At 39.7% G+C, this 25,930-nt stretch overlaps 1 protein-coding gene across 1 annotated transcript in view; it reads left to right on the top strand.

Moving 5' to 3' along the window:
* mical3a (microtubule associated monooxygenase, calponin and LIM domain containing 3a) overlaps nucleotides 1-25,930 on the top strand; it is a 72,973-nt gene that overhangs the window by 16,302 nt on the left and 30,741 nt on the right. The window contains 23 exon segments of the mRNA XM_041254359.1: nucleotides 3,347-3,728; nucleotides 3,843-4,050; nucleotides 5,057-5,173; nucleotides 6,021-6,122; nucleotides 6,317-6,472; nucleotides 6,788-6,888; nucleotides 7,980-8,237; nucleotides 8,549-8,664; nucleotides 9,923-10,049; nucleotides 10,245-10,338; nucleotides 11,426-11,573; nucleotides 12,620-12,816; nucleotides 13,312-13,424; nucleotides 13,510-13,572; nucleotides 14,495-14,668; nucleotides 16,304-16,399; nucleotides 17,854-17,937; nucleotides 18,914-18,973; nucleotides 19,972-20,082; nucleotides 21,900-22,007; nucleotides 22,974-23,160; nucleotides 24,105-24,193; nucleotides 24,956-25,043. Coding sequence (XP_041110293.1) covers nucleotides 3,459-3,728; nucleotides 3,843-4,050; nucleotides 5,057-5,173; nucleotides 6,021-6,122; nucleotides 6,317-6,472; nucleotides 6,788-6,888; nucleotides 7,980-8,237; nucleotides 8,549-8,664; nucleotides 9,923-10,049; nucleotides 10,245-10,338; nucleotides 11,426-11,573; nucleotides 12,620-12,816; nucleotides 13,312-13,424; nucleotides 13,510-13,572; nucleotides 14,495-14,668; nucleotides 16,304-16,399; nucleotides 17,854-17,937; nucleotides 18,914-18,973; nucleotides 19,972-20,082; nucleotides 21,900-22,007; nucleotides 22,974-23,160; nucleotides 24,105-24,193; nucleotides 24,956-25,043 — 3,067 coding nt within the window. The 5' untranslated portion in view covers nucleotides 3,347-3,458.

Here is a 25,930-nt window from a genome sequence, read left to right on the forward strand (position 1 = left end):
TGTTGTAGCGTTTCAGGCATTCTAAATTGGGTGGAAAATGCAGTAGCTTGGTGTCTTAAAATATCTCTGCAGGATTTTCCCACACTGAAACTTGTAGATATGCGGGAGTGTTTGGACCAATTTGGATCAATTAACTGTCCTTGTGTAACACTGCACTCTCCAACTGTGGACTTTTAACATACTAAACTAACTGAGACACCGCACCATAGCCCTACAGTTCTGTTAAAGAAACACGTGACCTACTGTACAGTACAAAACAAAACCGAGTAGGCGGCAAACAAAACAAGTGCTGCATTCTGGTAGAGAACAATTTAGAAATTAAGGGGAGGGGGGGGGGGGGTTCTAAAGCAAAAACAAGTTTGAGTTCAAAATAAAACATATTGCAGAACTGTACAGTAAGCTAATTCTTCTGTACTGTACTACAACTGCTGAGGCTGTTGTAGACAGGTGCTCCCAGAGAGAAATGAACTACTAATTCCACTTCATTGTTTCTGTAGTGCTTGATCTTCAGAGAACGTTACAGATAGCCATTGGTCCACTAGAACAGCAATTCGCAGCATTTGCAGGTAAACATGCCAACGCTTGGATTAACAGGATTTGAGAAACACATGTAGCACTTCAAAGTGTTGAACCTTATGGATAGCGATACTGTATCATAGAGTGAGCACTCCTATAGTTCAGGGGTATTGTACTGTATCCACAGGTGGTGTCACACTGCTGTGGCTTTAGGTGCTGTGCTGGAGCTGTACAGCATAGTACACAGAAGACAGAAAGGACAGTCAACTACAGTATCAGTCTGTGTGCTGTAGCAGGCATAATTTTATATACATTTTAGAATGGTTGTTAATCAGACAGCCAGACACACATGACAAAGTACCAGGAAAGTAGACCAAGTTGTTTCCTGATTTAATATCTGAATGATGGTGTTGAAGTAGAGAAACTTTTTGGCTAAAGGTTTTGCGCCACTTGATACTTGCCAACTGACGACTTCTGTTTCTTTTTAAATGCCTGCTACGTACTGTTCAAGGGAGGGGTGGGAATTTCGAATAATTAGGTATTTGAGTATTCTATTACAAAAATGTTTGAATATTTGACCTCTAATTAGAATGACAGGTCTATTAGAAGCAATCAGTCTGCTATGCAATCCCTAATGTATTGGAATAGGAAAATTTAAAGTAGAAAATTAAAATTCATGCTACAACTGTAATAAAAAAAACTTATATTTAAATTTTACATATATTAAACTGTAAACTGCATTTTGATCTTGTTTAACAACTACTATAAAACATACAAACATAACTTCAACATTCACTAACCTGCGCATGTTGATTCCAGAAGATAAAAATAAATAAAATTGTGCTGATTTTAGAAAAGAACAAACTTTTTACAGAAACTTTGTATTGTCCATGTACACATTCACAAGTTCTTATTTAAATTTACGCATTTACTTTCTCCAGTCGAGCCATGATTGTTTTTCTTGCTGGAACTGTATACTCCAGTTCAGCAAATCCCATAAGCTCTCGAAACCCTTCTCCTTCAACAAAACTGATAGGTAGCTTATCCTTTGCAGTCATTTTTGCAATTTAGCGTTGAATCATGAAAAACATCACATCGACAACTCGTCGTAGTGAAAGATGGAATGCTTGTTTGATTTTTTTCCACTATCCGCTTGCAAAGTAGATGGGTGCTTACGTTTTAGATGATTAAGCATCAAACTTGTTGATTTGTGATAGGCAATATGCAGAACTTGCACTGTACGTTATTCTTGTTTATTTTCTCAAAGTAATTCCACTTTTTTGCGAGGATGCCATCTTGGCCTTTGCTGCTTACAGTACTATCCAATAGCAGAAGTGAAATGTGCCTGCCTGCCTGTCCATCATCATTGTGTTGGTAATTATTTGTGGATTAATTTTCACCGATTCGTCATTAAAAAGAATCTCTCAAGTTGTTGTGTGTGTGTTTTTTTTTTTTTTTTTTAAATTAGCGAGTAATCAAATGTTTATTTAGTATTCAAATTTTTTTTCGGATATTCGAATACTCGAATATTAGGTCTCGCCCCTAGTTCAAGGGGAACAGAGTTTGTTTTAAGTCTTGGGAAAATAACCAGTGAAAAGTGACTGTTTTCTCATTTTGGAACTCTCCACTGTGCTGTAGGTGAGCGAGAGGGAAGCAGAAACAGCTGCAGTGAGACCTTTTTAAAACACTGCGGTTTCAGCCCTGGGAGCCAGAGAGGACAAGAATCTACAGCTGATTAAATAGGAGACATCCTTTTTAAACCATTATCCCAGGCAATGGTTGCTTTATGCACATAACACAGTAATTCTTAAACAATCAAGGGAGTTAGTTTTATTACACTTTATTTTTTTAAGTTTTTCCTTTGGTTGTAGCTTTTCACATGTTCTGCTTTAGTTTATTAATGATATCACACTGTAGGAAATGTGTCATGCCACAAAAGCCCCATAGGGTCTTGAAACAGTCGTGTGGAAAGTGCGGGTGGAGTAATTGTCAATGTATTACAATATATTTTCAAGACTACCTCTGGCATTTCTCTCCAGGATCAGTACAGGTGTAAACTCTCTTTTTGGGTTAGGAGACAGTACCTAGCTACAGTAGTAGCAGAAGCAGGTGCTGGATGGCAATCCCACACTGTAGTAGAGGATTTGTACTGTGCAGTTTGTGCCTTCTGTCTGTCTCCCGCTCGGACATGTGCTTCACAGCAGGGGGTTCCCTGATAGCCACCTTATATTTCTCTGCCAGAATAAAGGGATTTACTGTACTGCAGATGCATGCTGTGGACACAGGGATCAGTTAAGTCCATTTTTCTAACAGTCTAACCACTGCAAACATTTTTAATATAGCAAGGCATATTAAATAACTTGTGATTGGTTCTGAACCAGGACCCTCTACTGTATCTTGTCCTCAAAGAAATACCCTCCAACAAAGAAAGACATTCCCCATGATTAAACGAGGGCATTCTGCCAATCGTGTTACAAATTTAGATTTGTTTGCTTCTAGGTAAAAGTATTCATTATGATTTTTAGTTTACTTTCGTGAAACTACTTTTCTCATTGTTTGTGTGTGCATCCTGTTTGGGTTTGTAGGAAATTGTGATGAGATGAACATCCTCTTGCTTTTCCTAAGAATGTTAGATAAGATATTGAGGTCTGTTGACCACATACCACAGACACATCTAGATTAAAAAAAAAAAAAAAAAAAAAGTTAAAAAGCTTTTAGTTTGGGGGAAGTTAAAACCCAAATTTAAGTAATTGCATGTTTTAAATGTGGTACCTTAACTGCTCACACTGAATACTGAATGTTGTAGCTGAAGTCTTCCTTTTTGTTTCAGGTCTATGATGTTGGAATGAGGAAGTTGAAGTAGAAAGAGAGTCTGAGTGACAGAAGAGAAGGGAGGGGCCGATTGGTTGTGTCCCCAGAGGGGGGCAGCAAGAACTCTGGCCATGGGGGACGGCAGTGGGGGTGGAGACAAAGTGGACCAGGCACATGTCCTGTTTGATCGCTTCGTCCAGGGATCCACCTTTAAGGGGACGCTCAAGGCATTTCAGGAGCTATGCGACTACCTGGAACTGAAGCCCAGCGACTACCGCATTTTCTACCACAAACTCAAGTCCAAGCTCAACTACTGGAAGGCCAAGGCTCTCTGGGCCAAGCTGGACAAGCGAGCCAGCCACAAGGACTACAAGAAGGGCAGGGCCTGCGCCAACTCTAAGGTACGTCATCCATGGCTTTGATCTCTCGCTTTTCTGTCACATTTGTTTGACAGGTTTGACTGAAACTCAATGAATGTTGACCACCTCAGCTGCCTTTCTGTGCTTTTACTCCAGTGTCTGATCATCGGTGCCGGTCCGTGCGGTCTTCGCACGGCCATCGAGCTTTGTTTCCTTGGAGCTAAAGTTGTGATCTTGGAGAAACGTGATGCCTTCTCTCGGAACAATGTCTTGCACTTGTGGCCCTTCACCATCCAGGACCTACGCGGGCTTGGAGCCAAGAAATTCTATGGCAAGTTCTGCGCTGGTTCCATCGACCACATAAGTGAGTACAAATAATACAGACTATGACATCAATCAAGAAATTGAAAAACTAAAGAGAACGCAGTGACATTGAGACAGTTGTTATTCTCAGAGCACATACTGTCCCCTAATGCTTCATGACAACTGTCGTGTCAATAATAGCTTTCTAAAAACTCTATACTTTTCAGATTTTTGTAAATTTTAAATATTTTCTTCACTTGTGATGGATTTCAGGCCTTTTTGTTAATTTGTTCTGCTTTTAATATATGCATCTGAAGCAACTCGTCAATTGGTAGGGGAAAAGGGTAAATCTGGTTCAAACTTTTATAAATAAAGTATCTTAGCAGTGTCAGACAGTCTTCGCATTTTGTCTTTTATTGGGTTGCTATAGTAGTGGCCTGGCCATCTGTTTTGTGGAGGTCTTTTGAAAAGCAAGGTTCCACCCAGTCCCTAGTGGACAAATGTAAATATTACCAAAAAAATCATATGTCCACACAGTCCTTCTCTGCAGCTTCTAAAATAGGCTTAGGATTAGTTATTTTTAAAGGCAATGTTGTGGAGAGTGTGGTTGACAAACATTTTATAACTGGGAGAACAAAACAAGGTTCAAGTTTGATTTTCCTAGGACTACCCTTTTTTGATACTGGTATAAAATATAAAATTATGTGCTTGTTTTATTAATTTGTATGTATTTCTCTATCTGTATATCTTGGACACACCTTGGGGGCCATATTTTGAAGAGTGTGACCTTGTTTTTCTAGCAATAAACTAGTGGGGTTTTTTTTGTTTTTTTTTTAAAGCAAATGTGGTGCTTTTCAAATTTCTTTATTTTGATCTTATTTTAAATAAAGTCAAGTACTTGGCCTAGTTTCTTACAGGTGTACCACAGAATGTGTGATTGCATGTATAAAGTGCCAGAGTAAGCTAGAATATGTGATGGCATGTATGAAGTCTGGCTGAGTAAGCTAGAATGTGTGATTGCATATATAAAGTCTGCCTGAGTAAGCTCTCCTTCCCTCTGACTGCAGGTATCCGTCAGCTTCAGCTGATGCTTCTGAAGATGGCGCTGCTCCTGGGCGTGGAGATCCACGTCAACATTGAGTTCTGTGGCCTCATCGAACCCCCAGAGGACCAGGAAAATGAAAGTAACTACAAATCTTTTATTTGCTTTCGCAATTTCTCTTTGAAATACACTTGCAAGTGTACAGAGCTGGCTGTGGAAACGTCCTTTTGTGTGGTTTGGATCTCTTCCAATTTTATTGCGGTCTGGTATGGCAGAAAACTGATTTGAAATTTTGTTTTCTGTTTATGCCTCTTTCAAACATCAACCTGTTGCACTTTTCCAACACTACATTACCCCCTAAATAAAAACAGTTCGACTGAAGGTAATACTGTACTGTACTTTGTTTGCCCTTCTGGCTTCCAAACAAGAGCTAAAGGAGAGGATGTTTGTGGTCCAGTGTTCAGTTGACTATGAATTGTACCCTGGCAATGGAAATCGCTCCCCTGCCTCCAGAGCCTGCTCCTTATCCGTGGGTAGGTCGTTCCACCACTGCGATCAGGACTGCTCAGTCCCTGACCACCTTCCAGCGCCTCCTCAAGGCACATCAGTTCAGACAGCATCTGTAAACACTACAACTCTTGACCATGCTGGACCATGGCACCCACTTGTACCACTACTTGCATCAGCTTGTACTTGCACTGAACTGCTCCATACCTTGCTGCCTTCAACTACTGCTCCTACCTATAACTACTTGGTAATCTTGTATTTGATTTTACTGTTATAGGTATCTGTAATTGTTCATAATTGAAATCCTTCTCGTCCATTTTTCTTACTTGCTACGTGTTCTTGCTGGACTTTACTGTTATAAGCAACTAGTTACTTTAAGGTTTACTTGTAACAATTGTAAGTCTCCTTGGATAAGGGCGTCTGCTAAGAAATAAATAAATAACAATTCCCTTTCTTTGGTGACTCCCTTGTTTCTCTTAAAGGGATTGGGTGGAGGGCTGAGGTCTGTCCCAGAACGCACCCTGTTTCTGAGCTGGAGTTCGATGTCATCATTGGGGCTGATGGGAAGAGGAATACTCTGCCAGGTAAAATAAGTTTGGCTGGCTGCATAAAACTGAGTCACCTGTATAAAATGGCATCAGTTTGGTTACTGTTATAAACATCTCCCCATCTATAGCTTCAAACACTCTGTCACAAAGCTCTTTGGAAACACCTTACAATTACTGCCTTCCATATAACAAACGTGAATTCTTTCATCTTTTTTCTCCCTGCCCTCCAGGTTTCCGGCGTAAAGAGTTTCGTGGGAAACTGGCCATCGCCATAACGGCCAACTTCATCAACCGCAACACGTCGGCAGAGGCCAAGGTGGAGGAGATCAGCGGCGTTGCCTTCATCTTCAACCAGAAGTTCTTCCAGGATCTTCGGGAGGCCACAGGTCAGTGAGGGGAACTTTGTACTTGCTTCCATTCATCCAATTACAGCAGAATAACGAAATTGTGCCTTATTTGCAGTACATTAATTCTACATTGTTTTTTTTTTTCAGGGCTTTTTTATTCTTCAGTAATGCTGGCAAATAAGTCTGTTCTCCTGGATTGACCAATAGTCAGCTTTTTTAAATGCTGTTTCTTGTTGAGCATCGGTGATTTGTGCAGTCTTGGCTACAGAGTGTCAACAGATCTCTTGCCCATTGCAGCGGAATCTTTGGGTAAAACATTAATCCTGTTTTTGTGTTTTTTGGTGATTTTTCTAGGGGTTGACCTGGAAAACATTGTCTACTACAAGGATGACACTCACTACTTCGTCATGACAGCCAAAAAACAGAGCCTGCTGGAGAAGGGTGTGATACTGCATGTGAGTAGTCCTAAATATATAAAAAAAAAAAAATCTGGTTTAATCAATGGTTTTACTTGGTTACAACCAATACTGTTCCAGGTTGGTTGGTACAGTGTAAGTAGTGTTCTGCATTTTCAGGTTTTATCTAAGAAAAAAAAATCGCAGGAAATTCAGAGTTTATTTTACAGATATTAAAATAGGGATAATTGATAAAACATTGTTTTTAATTGAAACATCTGTAAAAATTGGGGGGGGGGGGGGGGTTCTCAGTATGCACACTTTACATGTGGAATATGATGCTCAGCAGATTTGGTTTCTGTTAAGTTTAATGTTCCTGGCATGTATGGTGAAGCAGAATCTGTGCAAGTCGAGGCCACGTTTTTCCAAATTAGGTGGTACTTTGCGAATGTTTTGGGTAATCTCTGTGCTGACGGAAATAGTATCTGCAGAGAACATCAGCACAAAACAAGCCAGGGTTATTCGCCTTGAAATCATAAAGAAAGCTATAGGGAGACGCGTCAAAAGTCACACTGGACATTTCCGTTGTGTACCACAACTTTACCAACTAGCATCACTATTTTCTGTCAAATATTTACGATTTAAGAATGTTTTAGGTCATGGACTGTACTGTCACACAAAGTCATGAATGCACACCTCTGCAATAAACTGAACGTTAAAAAAAAAAAAAATCTAATCTTGTAATTATTCTGTAAAATGTGCAACAGATATAGCTGACCAAAAACTGGAATACTAAAAGTAATTTTATTTAATACTCTGAAAGCTGCCTTAAAAATAACTTTGTGAATGTATGTTATACTGCATTAATCGGCACACCTTCAAATCAAGACGCTGCTGTAAACTGGAATGCATGAAGATTATTTACTGTTTTGCATGTCTCTTTCCATCACACTACTACAAACAAATGTCATATTTGAATGTGAACTTAGTGAGGAATAGATAGGTGGTTAAAGCATACAGCCATTCACAGCACAGGCTGATATGATCACTGTGAAGCACAGTGCATTGACAGCTCCGATAGAAACAGGAAGGGAAAATGTTTTACAAATGGAAACGTAGCGTTCAAAAATCTTTCCTCCTTCCCTGTGTAGGACTATGCTGACACAGAGATGCTGTTGTCTCGGGAGAATGTGGACCAGGAGGCCTTGCTGAACTACGCATGTGAAGCGGCCGACTTCTCCACCAATCACCAGCTCCCCAAGCTGGACTTTGCCATCAACCACTATGGGCAGCCTGACGTGGCCATGTTTGACTTCACCTGCATGTATGCCTCAGAGAATGCTGCTCTGATGCGCGAGAGGAACGGCCATCCGCTGTTGGTAGCACTGGTGGGAGATAGCCTGCTGGAGGCGAGTAGAGAAACTCTAGATCTGATGGAGTTTAGTGTTTCTGACTGATTCAAAGCTGGGAAAGCTCACGTTGAATAGTATGAGTGGTGTTTAGTATTGTGTATTTGGTTGATCATCACCTGCAATACTGTAAATGCAGAGTGTTGAGGATGATTGCAGGCTTTGTCTTTTGTGTAGGTTATGATATGTATCAGTTGCACGGTAAAGTGAAAACTATTTCAACTTGGCAGTGCATCTCCCTCCTGGAGACGAGTAGCTGTGACTAAAGTTAAGGTAATCCTGATAGATTTTTGTTTTGTATTCTCGTGCAGCCCTTTTGGCCCATGGGTACCGGTATTGCCCGCGGCTTCTTGGCTGCAATGGACTCTGCCTGGATGGTACGAAGCTGGGCACAAGGGAACTCTCCACTGGAGGTGCTGGCTGAAAGGTACTCTAAGGAAGATTGCATGAACATCTCCTGGATTAAATAATATATTCCTGTGGTGTGTTCAGGATTCTCACATTTAAGCTGGATTGCGTCTCCCCTCTTCCTAGCATGGCTGGCTAATGGCATCACGTGTCTTTTTTTTAGATTTTAGACCAGGTGTTATCTGGAGCTTAAGATAATGTGCCTAAAAAACCGCCAGAGTTAATTCTCTTCAGAATTGCAGAAATGCAGCTGGAATCTCCTTGGTCCACTGTAATATTATATCTTATTTTTAAAGAAAATAAACTCCAAACCCATCCAAACATAAACAAGACAAAAGAGTTAGCTTTCATGCTAACAGCTTCAAGCACTCATGTGAGATGGTAGTTTGAGTACAAACAACTGAAAACATATTTGAATGGTTCATTTATTTTCAAGTTAGAGGCTGATTTTATTTTTAACCTGTCTTTTTAATAATACTAATTTAGCTATTGTTTAGGCTGCTTTTAATGTTCAGAGAATTTAATATTCATATTATGTTTAGCTGTTAATAAGGGTCTGAATACCAGTCGTGTTCCTCTGCCAGGTGTTTTGTCTCAAAGCAGACAAATGATATGAGCTGCCATTCCTCTAAGTTTGTCTGTGGTCCACTTTCAGAGAGTACAGAAAGTCCCTTTTCTCAATACCATTCTCTTGATTTGTATTACTGTATTGTTTGTTCAGGAACTTCAGGGAGTATTTACACCCCCCCCCCCTCCCCAAGTCTCTTTTTTTTATTTAAAAAAACATTCCTTTAGAAATTTTGGGAAAAGAATGCTATATTGCATGCAAAGAGTGTGCCACTTTGAGTGTTGGAGGGGAAAGCACTGGATTTGTGTGAAGGCAACTGCTGTTGGCCCATAGGGCAACAAAGACCTATTGCTTTGAAGGTCACAGGCTTGAAAAAAGGTTTTTATTGATTTTGATCTGTACCTCACAGCTTTTGAACTATATCAATCTCATGGACAACCCCATGCCTAGCACATCAAATAGACGTGGAATTAGTAAAGTGAAGTTCTTTTGGTGAAAAATGAAATTCAAGGGCCAATATCAAGTTCTGTTTCTCTTTAGAATTATAAGTAATTAGAAACTGCCATTGCAGTACGTCATGCATAAATGTTATTAGATGATTACTATTGGCTGTTTTAATCTTTAAAACCTTTGTCAGTTCTTATGATACAGTGTTGGGCATCAGTCTGTATTCCTATATTAACATGTTTTATTTTAAATATATTTGTAGGGAAAGTATCTATCGCCTGCTTCCCCAAACAACTCCAGAGAATGTTAGTAAGAATTTCAGCCAGTACAGTGTTAACCCAACCACTAGGTACCCTAACATCGGCCTCCATTTCCTGAGACCCAACCAGGTAAGAGGAAATAGTCACACCTTCATTATAATTTGCTGTTGTAAGCTGGTTGCATTGAGCTTTCTTGAATCCAGCGTGAGCAGCATCCAGTGGTAGAATTTCATACATTACCCAGTATGTTGTGCTCCTTCACGGGGTTATGTATTTTAGGTACTGTATCTTACATAGCTTGTGTGTTTCCTCTCGTCTCTAAAGGTACGGCACCTTATTGACACAGGAGAGTCTAGGGATGCCCATGTAGAAATGGAGAACGCTGTTAACTCCAAGACTCCCAAACTGATGAGAAATGGTGAGTGCTCTTAATTGACTTAATGACTGATATGTCCACAGGTTTAGCATCTGGAACTTTTTTGTAAAATTTAAGCAGCTCTGAAATTCTTGGTTTTATAAAGTGAATGATCTAGTACGTCCCTGTGTGATATGCACAGTAAATATTATTTTTTTTCCCCAAATAAATACAAAATGTTCAAGTTTGGTTGAATGCATTAAATTCAGAATTGTATTTCATTGTGGAAAAACACCCTGATCCATAAATTAATAAATAGATTTATATTTGAAATCTCTGTAATTCCCTGTGTGATGGTTATTATTACTTTGCCCATGGGCTGTATCTAGCACATAAGAATTTATTCTTTGTATAATGTTGTGTGTTTTTTTTTTTTTTTTTTTTTAACTGCGTAATTTCTCACTGTTCTGTACTATTCCTGTAATTTTATTTATTTTCTTTTTCAAATTGCTCTTCTGCTTATTTCAAGGTTTGGTTTGGGTGGTGAATGTTCTGTGTTTTTTTTGTTTTTTTTTCTGTTCAATGTAAATTTGAAGAGTGTCAGTTGAATCGAATTCTGTGTCACTGACCGGATTGTTTTGAGGTTTGCAAACAAAAGGTTATAACAGCTATTGTATGACAACAATGATAAGATGTAATCAGAATATCATGGACACTGGCAAACAGAAATTACTGCTTCAGACCGCTGTGCAGAAACTATAGTTTAGTCCAGAAGGTGGTGGCAACCATAAAAATAACCTTCAAGAGAATTGAGAGGAAATGAAAAGTGCCATGTGAGTTTCTTCTTGGTGCAATATGTGAAAGTTAAAACACCCTTTAAGAAAATGTTTTTTGTGCTAAAGCAAATCGAATACTATGACTCCTGATGTGAAACGTTAAGGAGAGAACCACCTTGCAGTAATGATGGGTGGAGGCCTAAAGTGAACAGCAGTCTGTCAGTACAACATTCAGATAGTTCCCTCATTCATCAATCGAGCCCTGACTAATAAACTCATTTGTATGAAAAGGGTGGCCAGCTAACCCTTCAGTGCATGAACTGCACAAGGCTACATGTACGTTGTTGTAAAGCAGCCTGCTTGACTGTTTTCAGAGTCTGTAGCTCGCTCCAACAAGCTGCTAAACTGGTGCCAGCGGCAGACAGAGGGCTTCAAAAATGTAAATGTGACTGATCTCACCATGTCGTGGAAAAGTGGTCTGGCCCTGTGTGCCATCATCCACAGATATCGGCCAGACCTCATGTGAGTATCCCACATTTACTATATTGTACACGTGGTGGTGGTGTGTTTTTTTTTTTTTTTTGGATTCAGATAAAGCCTGACATGAGAGAAAAGCTATAACCCTGTTTTTTATTTAAAAGCTGCTGTACCTAGTACATGATTTATGGAATTTAATTAGCTGTAACCCCTTTCAACACCAAAATAGCAATCACATGCTGTGTTTAGTCATTTACAGGCTACAGTTGTCGATTTTGGTTCACGTGCTGATGGGGCAGATGCCCCACATTATTTCTTTGGCAACCCCCTCTGCCTCGTCTACCTTGAGAGTAACGGATCAGTTGTGTGTTTTATGTTCATTTCAGTGCAATGAGAATTAAAAGCTTTTTATATTTAAATCATTTCAGGGAAAGGGCAGACTCATGCTCAGTTGCCTAGTGAACACATGGCTTAATTCTGTTTAGATGGGGGTCTCCAATCTTCAATAATCACTGTCGTGTTCTAATGGCAAAGACATTATACATTGTCTTTCCTCTGCTCTTTATACTGCTGAGGCTTTGATTGTTTTCGGTCTGTTAACGTTTTATGGCCCAGCTTTGCTAGATGTGTTGTTTGCCAAGATGGAGCTTTTATGTGATCATGTTTTGAAAATTAGCAGTTGTAATGAAGAAATTCACTTCTAAACATCATTCCTGTAGATCATTCATTCTAAGCCTTTCCCTACCTGCAACTCATATTTTTTCAGTGTCCAAGGTCTGACCTTGGTTTTTATGCATGGCGTCATTCACGTTCCAATTTTTTTTCATTTTTTATATGCTATATATTACACGTGAGACTCTGACCCCAATGGAATTAGCCCTGTGACCCATAGATTGAGAATCGCACAGTACAATGTAATCCTAGTAAGTCTTCTATTGCCCTACTTATTGTAGTTGGTTTATTGAAATGGCAAGCCCATAGAGGCACATGAATCCATGGTTTAGATTGACCCATACCCTTGTACCTTGAGTTGAAATGGTCATGGCAAGGTTTCCCCTCTGATGTCTCCCTCACTCCCTGTATTGTTTCAGTGACTTTGACTCCCTGGAGGAGCAGAACATGGTGAACAACAACCAGCTGGCATTCGACGTGGCGGAGCGGGAGTTCGGGATCTCACCCATCATGACTGGGAAGGAGATGGCCTCTGTTGGGGAGCCGGACAAGCTGTCCATGGTAGTGTACCTTACACAGTTCTACGAGATGTTCAAGGACACGTTGCCTCCTGGGGGTGAGTCTTGGCAATTGCAGCACGCCTGCCTATTCAGCTGATGACACCTGGTTGGTGGACCCCACTGCTATAAGCAGGCGTCGCCACTTTGGTAGTGATTTAATACAATCAAAATAATAAGCCTGCAACTGTTTTAATAAAAATGATTTGTTATTTTTAATGTTTGTATTTTCAACTGTTTTGTAAAGTATTGCTGTACCATTTTGTTGTGCTGGATTGGCTTTATATTGCCTTATAAATGCTTTAAAATCTATTTTTTAAAAGGCACAAGGTTTGGTAACAGTAGCTGTTTAGAAGTCAGAATGCTTATGCCTACTGACGATGTACTACTTTGAATCCAGAGTGTCAACACTGTGTTTGTGGTGGGTCCTATGCTTAGAAGTGTGGTTGAATTGCCCCAGGGAAACAATGGGGGTCCACCTAATAGTTTAGCTGTCTTATATATTTTAGATGGGATGTGCACTGTGCTACAAGTTCATTGTCATTTACTTTCAGATAACCATAACTTGAGCCCAGAAGACAAGGCTGCCTTGATCTCCAACACAAAGTCTCCCATCTCCTTCCTGAGCAAGCTGGGACAGAGCATTTCTCGAAAGCGGAATCCAAAGGTGCAGGAACCCCCCCTGCTGTGAATTGGAGTATGTGAACACGAAAATAATCTTTGCTAAAGTGACTCTTCTTTTCTCCCTGTAGGACAAAAAGGAAAAGGAAGTGGAGGGGACTGGGAAGAGGAGGAAAACCAGTCAATCTGAAGATGTGAGTGGTGCCTCCTATTTATTGTCCTTAATTGGACCAGCTCCATTGTGGAGTGATTTTGCTTCAGCTCAGACTGCAGCAGTTAGGTGATCCAGCTGAATGGCGGGGTGCTGATTTGTTATTTTTAATGTTTGTATTTTCAACTGTTTTGTAAAGTATTGCTGTACCATTTTGTTGTGCTGGATTGGCTTTATATTGCCTTATAAATGCTTTAAAATCTATTTTTTAAAAGGCACAAGGTTTGGTAACAGTAGCTGTTTAGAAATCAGAATGCTTATGCCTACTGACGATGTACTACTTTGAATCCAGAGTGTCAACACTGTGTTTGTGGTGGGTCCTATGCTTAGAAGTGTGGTTGAATTGCCCCAGGGAAACAATGGGGGTCCACCTAATAGTTTAGCTGTCTTATATATTTTAGATGGGATGTGCACTGTGCTACAAGTTCATTGTCATTTACTTTCAGATAACCATAACTTGAGCCCAGAAGACAAGGCTGCCTTGATCTCCAACACAAAGTCTCCCATCTCCTTCCTGAGCAAGCTGGGACAGAGCATTTCTCGAAAGCGGAATCCAAAGGTGCAGGAACCCCCCCTGCTGTGAATTGGAGTATGTGAACACGAAAATAATCTTTGCTAAAGTGACTCTTCTTTTCTCCCTGTAGGACAAAAAGGAAAAGGAAGTGGAGGGGACTGGGAAGAGGAGGAAAACCAGTCAATCTGAAGATGTGAGTGGTGCCTCCTATTTATTGTCCTTAATTGGACCAGCTCCATTGTGGAGTGATTTTGCTTCAGCTCAGACTGCAGCAGTTAGGTGATCCAGCTGAATGGCCTCTTCACTTTTATCCTGTGCTCTCTGGTCTAACTGAATTGGTTTAATCAGTCAGGCTGACCCTGTCATATTCTCCTTTGCTCTCTGCTCCCAGGAGGACCCTCCACGAGGTTACCGTGACGAACGGGCTGCCCTAGTCTGTGCCCTGTCGGAGCGGAAAATTGAGACCGGCATTGGGAACCAAAACAAAGTGAAGTCGATGGCGACGCAGCTGCTGGCCAAGTTTGAGGAGAACGCCCCTGCGCAGTCCTCGGGGCTGAAGAGACAGGTAATGGGGTGCTGAGGTCTGGGCTGCAGTCTGTTAGGGGCTAGCTGACTGCCAGCAGTTGAGACATTTATGAGCTAAATTCATTAAGCATTTACTAAGTTTTTTTTTTTCCCCCTGTATAATACAACAGAAACCCAGAACGCTAAGGTTACAAAACTTAACCCAGTAGCTAAACTTTGCACCCTTACATACACCTTAGTAGTTATATTCCTGGCTTGTTTTTTTACAATAACAGTAAAGGCTTCTTGAATATGGGGTTAGTTTGTTGTTGGTGGGAAGGGGGGGGGAGGGTTCCCCCTATCACAGTTCATAGGCTGGTAATGATGTTCAGATTATTTGCTGCAGATCTAGAGCAGTGCTCCACACAGTCACATTGGTGACCACCAGGGCTATGGTGTGTAGTGTTGAAGGTCTGTCGTCTCAGACGCTTGAGTGCTGTACTGCTGAGGTTGGAAACCTTGTGTAATATCAGTGGCATTTAGTGCTATAACCAGGAAAAGGAATGCGGGTACAAAAGTATTACATCTTTTTTTTATGGGTTTCCAAAATGTCTGCCGCTCATTTTAAACGCTGCATATGCTGCTTGTGACGGTCCATTGTGTCCCTGTATTTGATGTGAGCTGGTAGAGTTTGTGTTGTAACAAGAAAAAACGCAGTTTATCAGCGCTTGCTCTTGGAGTAGCTGTCTGCAAGCTTTTTTCATTCCTTCACAGTGCTGCATTGCCTTATCTGCACGGCCTTAGCATGTTGCTGCATTATCTCGTTTAAACCAAGATGGCACAAGCATTCTAGTTCTTTCACTTTCTTTTATTATGTATTTTAACATTTTATGTTTCATTTAAAAAAAATAAAAATACATAAATAAATAAAATAGGCATGTCCACTTTAAAATGCAAAGTAATTGAGTGCAATAGAGACTACTTATGCTACCAAATAGCGACATCTGCTGGCTAAAGAGCAGCTGTTGCATACCTCCGTCATTGGCTGCGTTTCCATTCAGGTATCAAAGCGACGTCTTATTCGAAACTGTCCGACGTGATGACATGATGGACTGATTATTCGCATAATAGTGCTGCGCTAACCTTTCTAGTCTTTTTCGCAATTTGACAAATGTATGCAAACTGGGGGATTCGCTTATTTTAATATTCCCATTTCCATTGAAATGTATGCGCACTAAAGCACCTTTTTTATATGGCATTTTCTCAAAATGTCGACCATATAAAGTATGCTCAACCAGTGAGTTTTTACAAAGTTCAAATAACTGCAAAATGTAGGTGAAATTATACCTGTTTCCACTGAGGTTGTCGCAGTGTTTTTCTTTTTTTTTTTTTTTTTTTTGCACAGAAATGTATGTAACATCCACTGCAGTGGAACCTAGCCAGTTGCTTGTCAGGGTTTTGTGGATTACATTAACCTCGGATCAGACTAAGTGAAGATTTGTTTGTATTTTGATTTTATTTTATTTTTTTTTTATATATAAATTGCAGTGGTTTCATATTTGTTTATTTCTGAACTCCATGGAATATTTCCCTTTTCTGTTTCCCCTCCCATGTTGTCTATTGTGCTGTTGATTTTGCATGCCTGTCTTGCTGCTTTTTTGCCGATGGATGCCGCTGTCCCTCCTGCCTCGCGCAGCGGACCCTCTTGCCGTATCAGGAGCGGCTGCTGACTCCACCCACGGTCCGTCAGAAAGAACCGGGCCGACTCGCACCCGTCCCACAGTGGAGACAGGTAATAAGCCCAGCCTTGGCCCTGTGTAGTGCCAGCACCGGGGGGTAATCCAGTACTGCACAGTTACTGCCAATTTTCAGGGGTGTTTGTGCAGAACATTAAATCAAAGAAATCTAGTAGTCCTGAATTACTGGGCCTTCACCCAGATCTAAGTTTTTTTTTTTTTTTAAATTTGATATTCAATAAATGTTTTGTACTGCGATTCTGGAACAGTTCCATGAATATCGGATTAATTCTTTAAATTGGTAGCTTTGTGAATAGGGCTCATTTGTCATATCAAACAGTAAGAGAGCCTTAATCATGTGCACTAAGCAAAGTCACTCCTAAATAACCCTGTTTTCGTCTGAATAAACCAAGTTTTATTTATCAAAGAAACCTGTTCTAATCCTTGAGTATAGTTTAGGATGCATGCAGTATTCTGCAAACAGATTATACTTTTTTCTTTTTTTAATTGGCTCCTACTTTGTTTGTACTCCATGAGCTTTAAGATGTATTGCATGTACATGCCCCAAAACAATTACCTGATGTTTATACAAAAATATCTTTAACAGATGTAATGTTTACTCATTACATACACAGTATATACTGTACATAGTGATGCATTTTACTTATTGAGTCTCTAACTAGAACTGCTTTATTTACGTAAATGGAAATACGTTCCATTGCTTAGCAGTTACTGTGTCAGTGGTCACAAGAACAGGTGTCAATTCAGTGAAGCCTGGAAGGGCTCAGGCTGATATAAGTTGACTAATTGTACCTTATACCAGACTGCAGTTATTTTCATCTCTGCGTTTTAAATATGTAATACAGCTGGATCAATGTGTAACTTCATTAGCATAACAAATGCACACTACTGTAGTCTTACGATTTGACCGTTAACTGTGTAGGAGAATAGATTTAATAAATTAGCATATAATTTAGGTTTTATCTTCCTTTTTTATATTGCATTCTCTTCTATTTTCCCCTCTTGTTCTATGCATGCTGTATTCTGGCCATTCTTAGACGTACTCGAAACAGTTAAGTTTTCGCTTTAGGGAGACTGTTGTGTCAGACGGTGCCCTGTAAAGAGCAAGTACGGTATCCACTGTAGTTTGAAATATACTGTACCTAGAGACTGTAGTCTTAGTCTTTACATGGCTTCAGGTTCCTGTGCTTGTGCAGTATTTGCTTTTAGGTAGAGGCTTGAACCTAGCTACTGTCCGTGTGCATAATCAACTACAAGAACAAACTGTCAATTTTAATTTAATTTACACAAAATCAAAATATATTCCCCTGAGACTGGGAAACCTGTGCGGTTATTTCACATACTGTGAGTGCTGGTCATGGTGGCCTACTTCTTCACAGGACTGCCTGGCTGTTCTCTCCCATTGTTCTGAATTAAGTCAGTGTCATGGGAAAGAACAGTGTTGTGTGACTGCCATTAAAGCTGAGCCTGTCCTCTTCTGTCTCTGAAGGCTGCAAGTGTGAAGCGATCTCGGAGCTGCCCTAAGAGAATCATTTTGCTCTCCTCCTCCTCTTCATTGTCTGTCTGTGCTCAGGTGACCACTCTGCATGTACCCAGACTGCTGTATGCTGTGTGCACTGTTCCTGGAACTTCCACTGTATTTAGTTTATTAAGTGATGTCTATAGGGGGTTCACTAAATGACCTTTGGGCAAAACATCAGAAGAATTATCATAAAGTTTAAAAGTAGCAGTATTTGGATCACCTGGTAAATTAAATCAATAATGTGCTGCTGCTTTTAAAAAATAAATAAATAATAAACGTGTTAAAAGAGCTGAATGTGTTACTTTTAACACTCAATCACACATTCTGAAGGCAGCAAACATTGGTTTCTGAATGTGAAGTGAAAAGAAATGTTTTTGTCAATCATTTCTACTTGACTGAGTAGTTTTTATTTATTTTTTTGCCATTTAAAATAAAAGTACGTTTGGTTGATATTTATATGTAAGGGCTCTGTTTATCGATGATCACACTTTTCTGGTTTGAAGCTTTAATTAGTGTCCCTGTCTCCTCTCTTTTTGTTTATTTTTTTTTGTCTGTGTATTCCATGTTCTGTTTAATTGATTGTGTGTACTGCTGTCGCTGAACGATTTTCAGTGCAGCATTTAAACTCTTCATACTAATGCACAGTAATGTATAATGCACGTGTTAACGTTTCCCGTGTAGTGGGACATGTTCTGAGCTCATGTAGTGGAGTGTTACTTTCTACAACGATTCTTTTTGTTGCATAGGATGTTTTTTGTTCGGTGTGTGGCAAAAAAAAAAAAAAAAATCAAATGCATTTGAAAGTAAGCTTACATTGCCATCTGCTGGCAAAGAGGTGCAATAGCAGCATTGCTTCAGGTTTTGTAAAGGTTGTCTGTACTGGTTAATGCATACCAGAGCACTTGCAATTTCACACATGTGTTCCTAACTCATCCAAGACACGTGGCTGTTTGGAAAATTAGCTGAATTCTCATTGCAAGAGACACTTCACAATGGTCTGCTGTTAACCCTCATATCCTTTCTGCAGCAAGGAGAGAGTGAAGGATCTGAGTCTGAGGGCCAGGAAGTGAGCCCTGTCCTAGAGCGGGTAACTGGGCAGTATGGATCTGCTTTGCACCCAGCATGAATCTGCACCCTGTCCTTTGCTGATTTGACTGGAGTTCCATTAACCCTTCAGAATGGTTATAAAAACTACATGAACAGGGTTTTAAAGAAGCCATTAGTCTTTGAAGCCAATGCAGACTGGTACCTGAATAGGATAGTTTTCTGAATGGGGCAGTTACTTTGCCTGTAGTGTCTGTGTCCGTTAGGAAACCTGTAACATGCTGCATGGTAATGCAGTGCTGTGGCTGCCACGCTCTCTCTAACTGCTTGGCTTCTCCTAATTTTAATGTGAGAGATTTTCAATTTTTGGAACTGTTCATTCTAACGAGCGTGTTCCTGCACCCTTCCTTTTGCTAACAAGACTAGTGTAAAGTTGGGCATCGTTTTAACTCCTTGGCTATATATGAAGTCCATGCATAAGTTTTACGGGCATGTGGATTTTTTTTTTTTATTAAACAGGTTTTGAGTCTGATAGTCTGTTTGTTTATTTTTTTATATATATATTTTTTTTATTAATTTTTTTTGTTGACCTGTGCTAACATGTGGGTACCAGTAGAATTAAGACATGATACTGATTGAAAGTAGTTATATTGATTCTGTAATGGCACAGCATGTTTTAAGATACTCTGCATGGACTTTTTAAACATAACTTTTGATTTAAAATGATACTGGACTCTCACTATAATGAAGTTGTCAATTATTAATTCTATTGAGGCAATGTGTGGCCTCCCAAACGTGTCACCCAGACAGCTGTTTTAAAATGTTTTTACTAGAGAACAAAGCCAAATGCATTAGTGTCACTACAAGAATACATCCCTGCAGATATGTACTGCATAGGGTGTGTCTGGAGCTGATACAACAATATTAGTCAAGTGACTTTTACCCAGCATTATTGTGTGGGTCCCAGTGCATTCACTTTCCCTTCTGTGATCTCCTACTCTTTTCTTCTACTGCTGGTGGTGGCCTTCCCTCCTCCTGCAGGTGCCACCAGTAGTTTACTCTGATGATCAAGCGCCTATTTTCACCCCTAGCATTGAGGAGAGGGCATCCCAAATTATTACTCACTTTGAACAGAAGCCAGACAGGCGACAGGTGAACATTTTGTGTTTTCTACTCTGTTGGCACATCTATTCAAGCACAGTACGTGAGAGATACCTTACTTCTGCATATCTGAAAAGGAGTATGCATCCTAAAAAAAAAAATAAAAAAAAAAAATACTGGTCCTCCTATGGGCAGTATTTTCCCTTAAAGCACCTTTCAGTAGGTGTCCACAGAACTTCTGACCTGTGAGCATAAAATGTGTAAGGCGCGGGACTGCCTGCACGGTTCCTTGTGGGTCTGTAAAAACTCCAGCAATCTTTATCTTGAGGATTTAATGGTCTTAAACCAAAAGGTTTCGATAACTTTCTCAACAGTTTGAGAGGTTTTGATTCATGAGAGTTCCCAGAGTGGTAATTGTGGGGGGTTGTTGTTTTGTTTCCTGTTTCTCTTTATGGTTTCATTCAGATTTAGACATTCCAGGTTCTTTCAGCATCCTGTTGCTGTGCATCTTTTTATTTTGTTTTATTTATTTTGGTGTTGCATTTTGCTCTTTCTCTTTCTTGGCTCGACTGGAGCCCAAGCCCTCGCACCGGTTCTTTTTAGACCAGTGGGAGCTCTCCCTCAGTCTTCACTCCTCCAAGCACCAAGACCTGCCCTCCCCACGTTCATTCAGACAGGTAGCCACTTGGCTGCTTCCTGTTTGTGCTGCAGACTGATGCAATGCAACCCGTTGTCCTGACTGCTTTGCCTTCCCTTCAAGTGAAGATGCAATGAAGCATAAATTCTCAAAATTGCAGTGAAAGTGAATGGTTTAACAGCTTTGACTAACATTTCAGTAAGGTTCTGGAAGCTGGAACTTGTGTGTTTGAATCCAGGCTCAGCATCTAGTGGGCTTTTGTTTTTCAGTTGCATCCACACCCATGTTCATGGATTTTGTGGAGGTTGGGTGTGTGAGCATGCTTGATTTTGAACAGTGTTCATAAGCAGTGTCCTTAAAAACCTTACCCATCAACTAAGATCCCTCTAGAAAGAAGATGTTTCACACCAGTAAATATATTTTAAAGAAAGGTTAGGAAAACATGTTTTTACACATTTTCCCAGTACAACAATTTCTGATTTCTTTGAGTGTCTCTATCTATCTATCGTAAATTGTGTTTCTTGACAATAGTTCATATTTTCCAGTAGTTATATATTGCCTGAAAGTTCAACAGTAGCATTACAATTTCGAAGCAGGATATCTCTGCTTTTGTACTTATTCATTCAGTAATGATTGACATTTGCATCTATTACAAGATTGGCCCTGGAACTTGCATTTATAAGCAAAATCCTTTAAGATGCAGAACACTTAAGCATTATTGGCTTCATGATACCATATCAGGACCATTGTGTAATATGTGTTGCTATTTCTTGTAATGCTGTGACTTGCAAGTGGTTTTGCTCGGGTTCTTCCTGGCATTATAATGACATCCCAGTCATTTTTTTTTTTTTGCAAAATTTTCTTAACCATTTCTCTTTTGGTCTTCTGTGTTGCTATCAGAATTGTGCTATTGATATCTAGATCTCCATTCTGTAGTGGTACAAAAAAAATTTGACCTGTTTTTGGTGTTAATTAAATAGTGATGAATCAACATCACTTGGAATACAATTCACAAGGTACATTAATTTGTCAAATACTTAGTTGCACATTTGTGTAATTGTATCAAATCTCTACCTTTTTTATTCTTGCACAAGGCAGCCTTCCATTTGTATGTTTCATTTGTTTGATTTGTTTTCCTTTCTTCCTTTTTGTGTCTGTTTTTTAGTTTGTTTCTCCATTTCTAACTTCCTTCTTTCCTCCTGTTCCTTTCTCTTCTGCCTTTGATTTTTAGAGGTATATAAAGATGTACACAGGGGGAGTGAGCTCATTGGCTGAGCAGATAACCAATCAGCTTCAAAAGAAAGACCAACCCAAGCCCTTTCTAGACAAGAAGGCATTGGTAAGCTCTGGTAGTGTAGAACCATAGGTGCAGCCAGTAGAGAAAGTGGATTTCATAACTAATCTATGGGTTTACAAAGTAGACCTCTAATGTGGTGTGATTATGCTTACTATTAAAAACTTTCTTCCTAATGGGTGTGTTCCCCTTTTGCCAAGTCACAGACTGACACTATGCCTGAACTGTTTGTTTCATTTTTATGCTGCTCAATACTGTAGAAAACATAATAATAAAATCAGTTTTCTTTGGTGCTTACTGTAATCTGAACAGAAACTTAGTACATCAGTTATCTAGCCTTTTAAGAGGGCGTTGCAGAACTGAGATTTGATCTAGAGAATTGCTCATCTGTTTGATTTAATAAAAAATAGAAAGTGGTGTGGCCATCATTGGCACCAGTTATTTCTGGGTATATCAGTCTTGATGACCTCCTTTTTGCTTGAGTTTCAGCTCCTAATTTTAATCAATTGTGATGAATCTGATAAAACTTTGCATGGACATTTGATACACCTAAGTTAATCCACATGGTGTGAGCGTAGGGTATGGTGACCTGTTTCTCTGTGTTATTGACACATTTACTTGTATTTATTAAACAGGGACATTTTGTTACATGATGGTATTCTCCATTTTGTAGATGTAGGTCATGGTGACTTTTCATGATATCACTTTTAGTGTTTCAGATCCTTGGTGAGGGGAAGTGTGTTGCTTGCTTTTTTTTTTCCTTTGGTGTGCTTTTCATGTATAAGCATGTTTGCAAGGGATGCAGCCTTTATACAAGAGTCTAGCTTGACGTTGAAAAACAAGAGGGGACATTTTGAGAGACAGCGGAGGCACGTGTGGTGGTCCTACTAAAAATGATCACGTCCTCAACAGACCTGAATGGAGACTTCAGTAATCTGCAATGTGAGCAGGGAACGCTGCTGTAGAGAGCTTTCAGACACCCCTTCTGACACATGGTTTTTCTTCATCTAGGCTTCATTACGCAGAGAGTTTCCCCAGAACATTGGCGGCAGTGATGTCTGCTTTTTCTGCCGGAAGAGGGTCTATGTAATGGAGCGTCTCAGTGCAGAGGGCAAATTCTTCCACCGTAGTTGCTTCAAGTGTGACTATTGCAACACTACCCTGCGGCTCTCCTCTTATGCCTTCGACATTGAAGATGGTAAGTCTCCAGGCTGGTATCGCCCATGGGGCTAGAGCTATTACTGCTTTTGACCCCTCAGCCTAAAACATTCAAGTTCTTGTTCACACCTTGGGTAAAACCTGATGGCAAACTTGACCTCTGACCAAATATAGTTGCCATAAAACAGTCTGGTTACTTGAGTTAAGTAATTGTGGCTAATTTGAATCTAGTTTTACACAATACAGTAATGCTAAGATACTTTAGATGAGTCTTAAGTGTAAATCTTTTAAAATTATTATTATTATTTATTTTTGTTTTACCTCCAATTTTATCTTCACATTCTTAACAGTTTCTGTCGGTTTGTTGCTCCTGTTTTTGTTTCCTTTAGTTTTTGCAGTTTGCTTAGTAAGTGAAAGGGGTTGTACTTGTATATATATTGTGCTGTGGCAGGAAAATGCTTGTATGCTTTTATTACATTTTAAATGTCACTGGTGATGATAGTGTGAGGGAAGAGTTAAACATTTTTCCAGATGCTTTTCCTCCTGTTGGATAAGCCATTTTTTCTCAGTTTCATGGGCGCTCTCATTGTTTCCTGTAACAAGTGCCGTATTGTTACTGGTTAATTATACAGAACTCCAGCTTCTTGCAGACTGCTGATTGGCCACCATGTAGAGAAGCAGCAGCAGTGGTCCAGAATACCCTAGTGAAATCAAAGGATTTTTTTTTCAGTTCCTTTTAATAGAAAACATTTAATCTTAGACTGTGCTGCAAACTGCTTGAATCTGTAGAGTGGTAGATTAAGGCTTTATGATCAGAAATTTGGTCCCTAAAACCTTTGCCTAGAAAGGTTGCAGAAAATTAACAAATCCTGTAAGGGTTATTACATTTAATGTTTTCAAGCGTTCATTAAAATAAATGGCAGGCTGCTTAAATGACTTGTTAGTGTTTGTTTTTATGTGATTTACTTTCTCTTAATTCTTTAGGGAAGTTCTACTGTAAACCTCACTACTGCTACCGGCTCTCGGGGTACGCTCAGAGGAAGAGACCTGCAGAAGCACCACTCACTGCCAAGGTAATACCCAGTTTGACTTTTTATCAGGTATGTCAAAAACAAAACAAACAAAATTAAAGGTTGACAGTGCCAATTTGAAAGTAAAGTTATTTGGAACTGGCTTGAACATCCACTGTTGGCTCATTAAGTCAGTTTGGCAACCAGCGCACAGCAGCTAGCTCTGCACTTTAACAGAGTTGTTGTCATTGCTGTGTCAGAGTGTGTTAAAAAGCAGGCTTATCAAAAAGGTAAGAACTTGAAAAAGATGAATGCTAATGCCATGCATGTTTAACATTTAGGTTTTTTTTTTGGTCAACTGTCCAACTACTGTTGTGTAGAAATCCTGATCTGTACCTGACTTAACCCTGGATATGCTTATTCAATGTGCTTAACATGAACACAGCATATATATTGAAAAGAAAACAAGGGCTACATTCGTATGTGTGAGGCTACCTGCTGTCAGGGAGTGCCATCTGTTTCAGGAATTAAAGGTTTCCTTGCTGGGAACTTATGGCTTTTCTTCGCCTCCAGCTATTGTTCATGGCAGGTTGGCCTTTTATTCATTGTTAATATCTGGCTTGCATTATATGATTGTGTATTGTACTTTGCATTGTATGATTATGCAAATTTAATATGTACCGTCATACCCTTTTATTTTATTATTTTTTTTTTTTAAAAGCTATTTGTAAATCCCTACTCTTATCCATGTAGTTCTCCAGATAGAAGTATTGGCATCAATATATTTAGACAGCACTGATTATTTTAATACCAATTCCTTCCCAGGAAAACAAAGTGTCCCTACCGGACCCTGTTGCTGCTGATGGCCCAGTCCGGGCAAACTCCACAGCCACCCCTCAAGAAAGGACCCCAGGTAGCTCCATTTCCTTTATTGGCAGGACGGCTCGTTTCTCCCTCACTCTCTTTGGCGCTCTGTACTGTGTGAGCCGCTCCGTCCGCGGAGCAGTAACCTGGACCCGTCAACAGGTGGCACACAACTGTCTAGATTCCCTTTTCCTGTGCCAGTTGATCACCTTTGGGGTCCCTTTCCTGTACGTTCAGTCTGAAGTTTTAGGACAGATAGCTGGCGAGTTTAGTAGTTCAAGTGCTGAGCATCTGGGATAAAGCAGGTTTTTTTTAATGGCCATTTGATCTTTTTCACTAACTTAGAGTGACCTTGCTTTCCAAGATAAATGTTTTTGTCTTTTTTAGTTTGTTCAGATTTAATTAAGCTATGTTTTTGTTTTATTTATTTTTTTAACCCATTTTACTTTGTCATGTTTTCTTTATTTGTGGTTTTAAAATGTTTTTTTTTTTTTTTTTTTGTAAACCTAACTGCTTTGTAAATTCTTTCTGTGCATCCTTTCAGCTTGCTGCCTCTCGTCATGTAGATAATCCTGTGATCTGTTCATTTTGTGGGTCCCTTTACAAGATGCAATATTCAGTTATCTTTCAGAACTGTTACCATGTGCCTGTTAAGCCAAAGATACAGCCATCTTATCCTGAGATCATTCTGTAATCCAGTGTTTAGTGTGACCAAAGAGGCCCGATATTCGGACACCGAAGGTCTCTAAACTGTTTGTATGGTTGTTAGACCTGAGCAATCAGAACTCATAATAGGATGGTGCATCTTTATAACCCAGCTGATCTTTATTTACTCCCTATTGAGAGGGCAGAGTCATACTGATCCAAACTGGCATTCTTATAATTGTCTACAAGCAGAGACCATTTTGGTTTGTGTGTTAATTGACACAATCCCTT

Source organism: Polyodon spathula, chromosome 7 (genome assembly GCF_017654505.1).
Source record: "Polyodon spathula isolate WHYD16114869_AA chromosome 7, ASM1765450v1, whole genome shotgun sequence".
In the NCBI taxonomy this organism is placed as follows: domain Eukaryota; kingdom Metazoa; phylum Chordata; class Actinopteri; order Acipenseriformes; family Polyodontidae; genus Polyodon; species Polyodon spathula.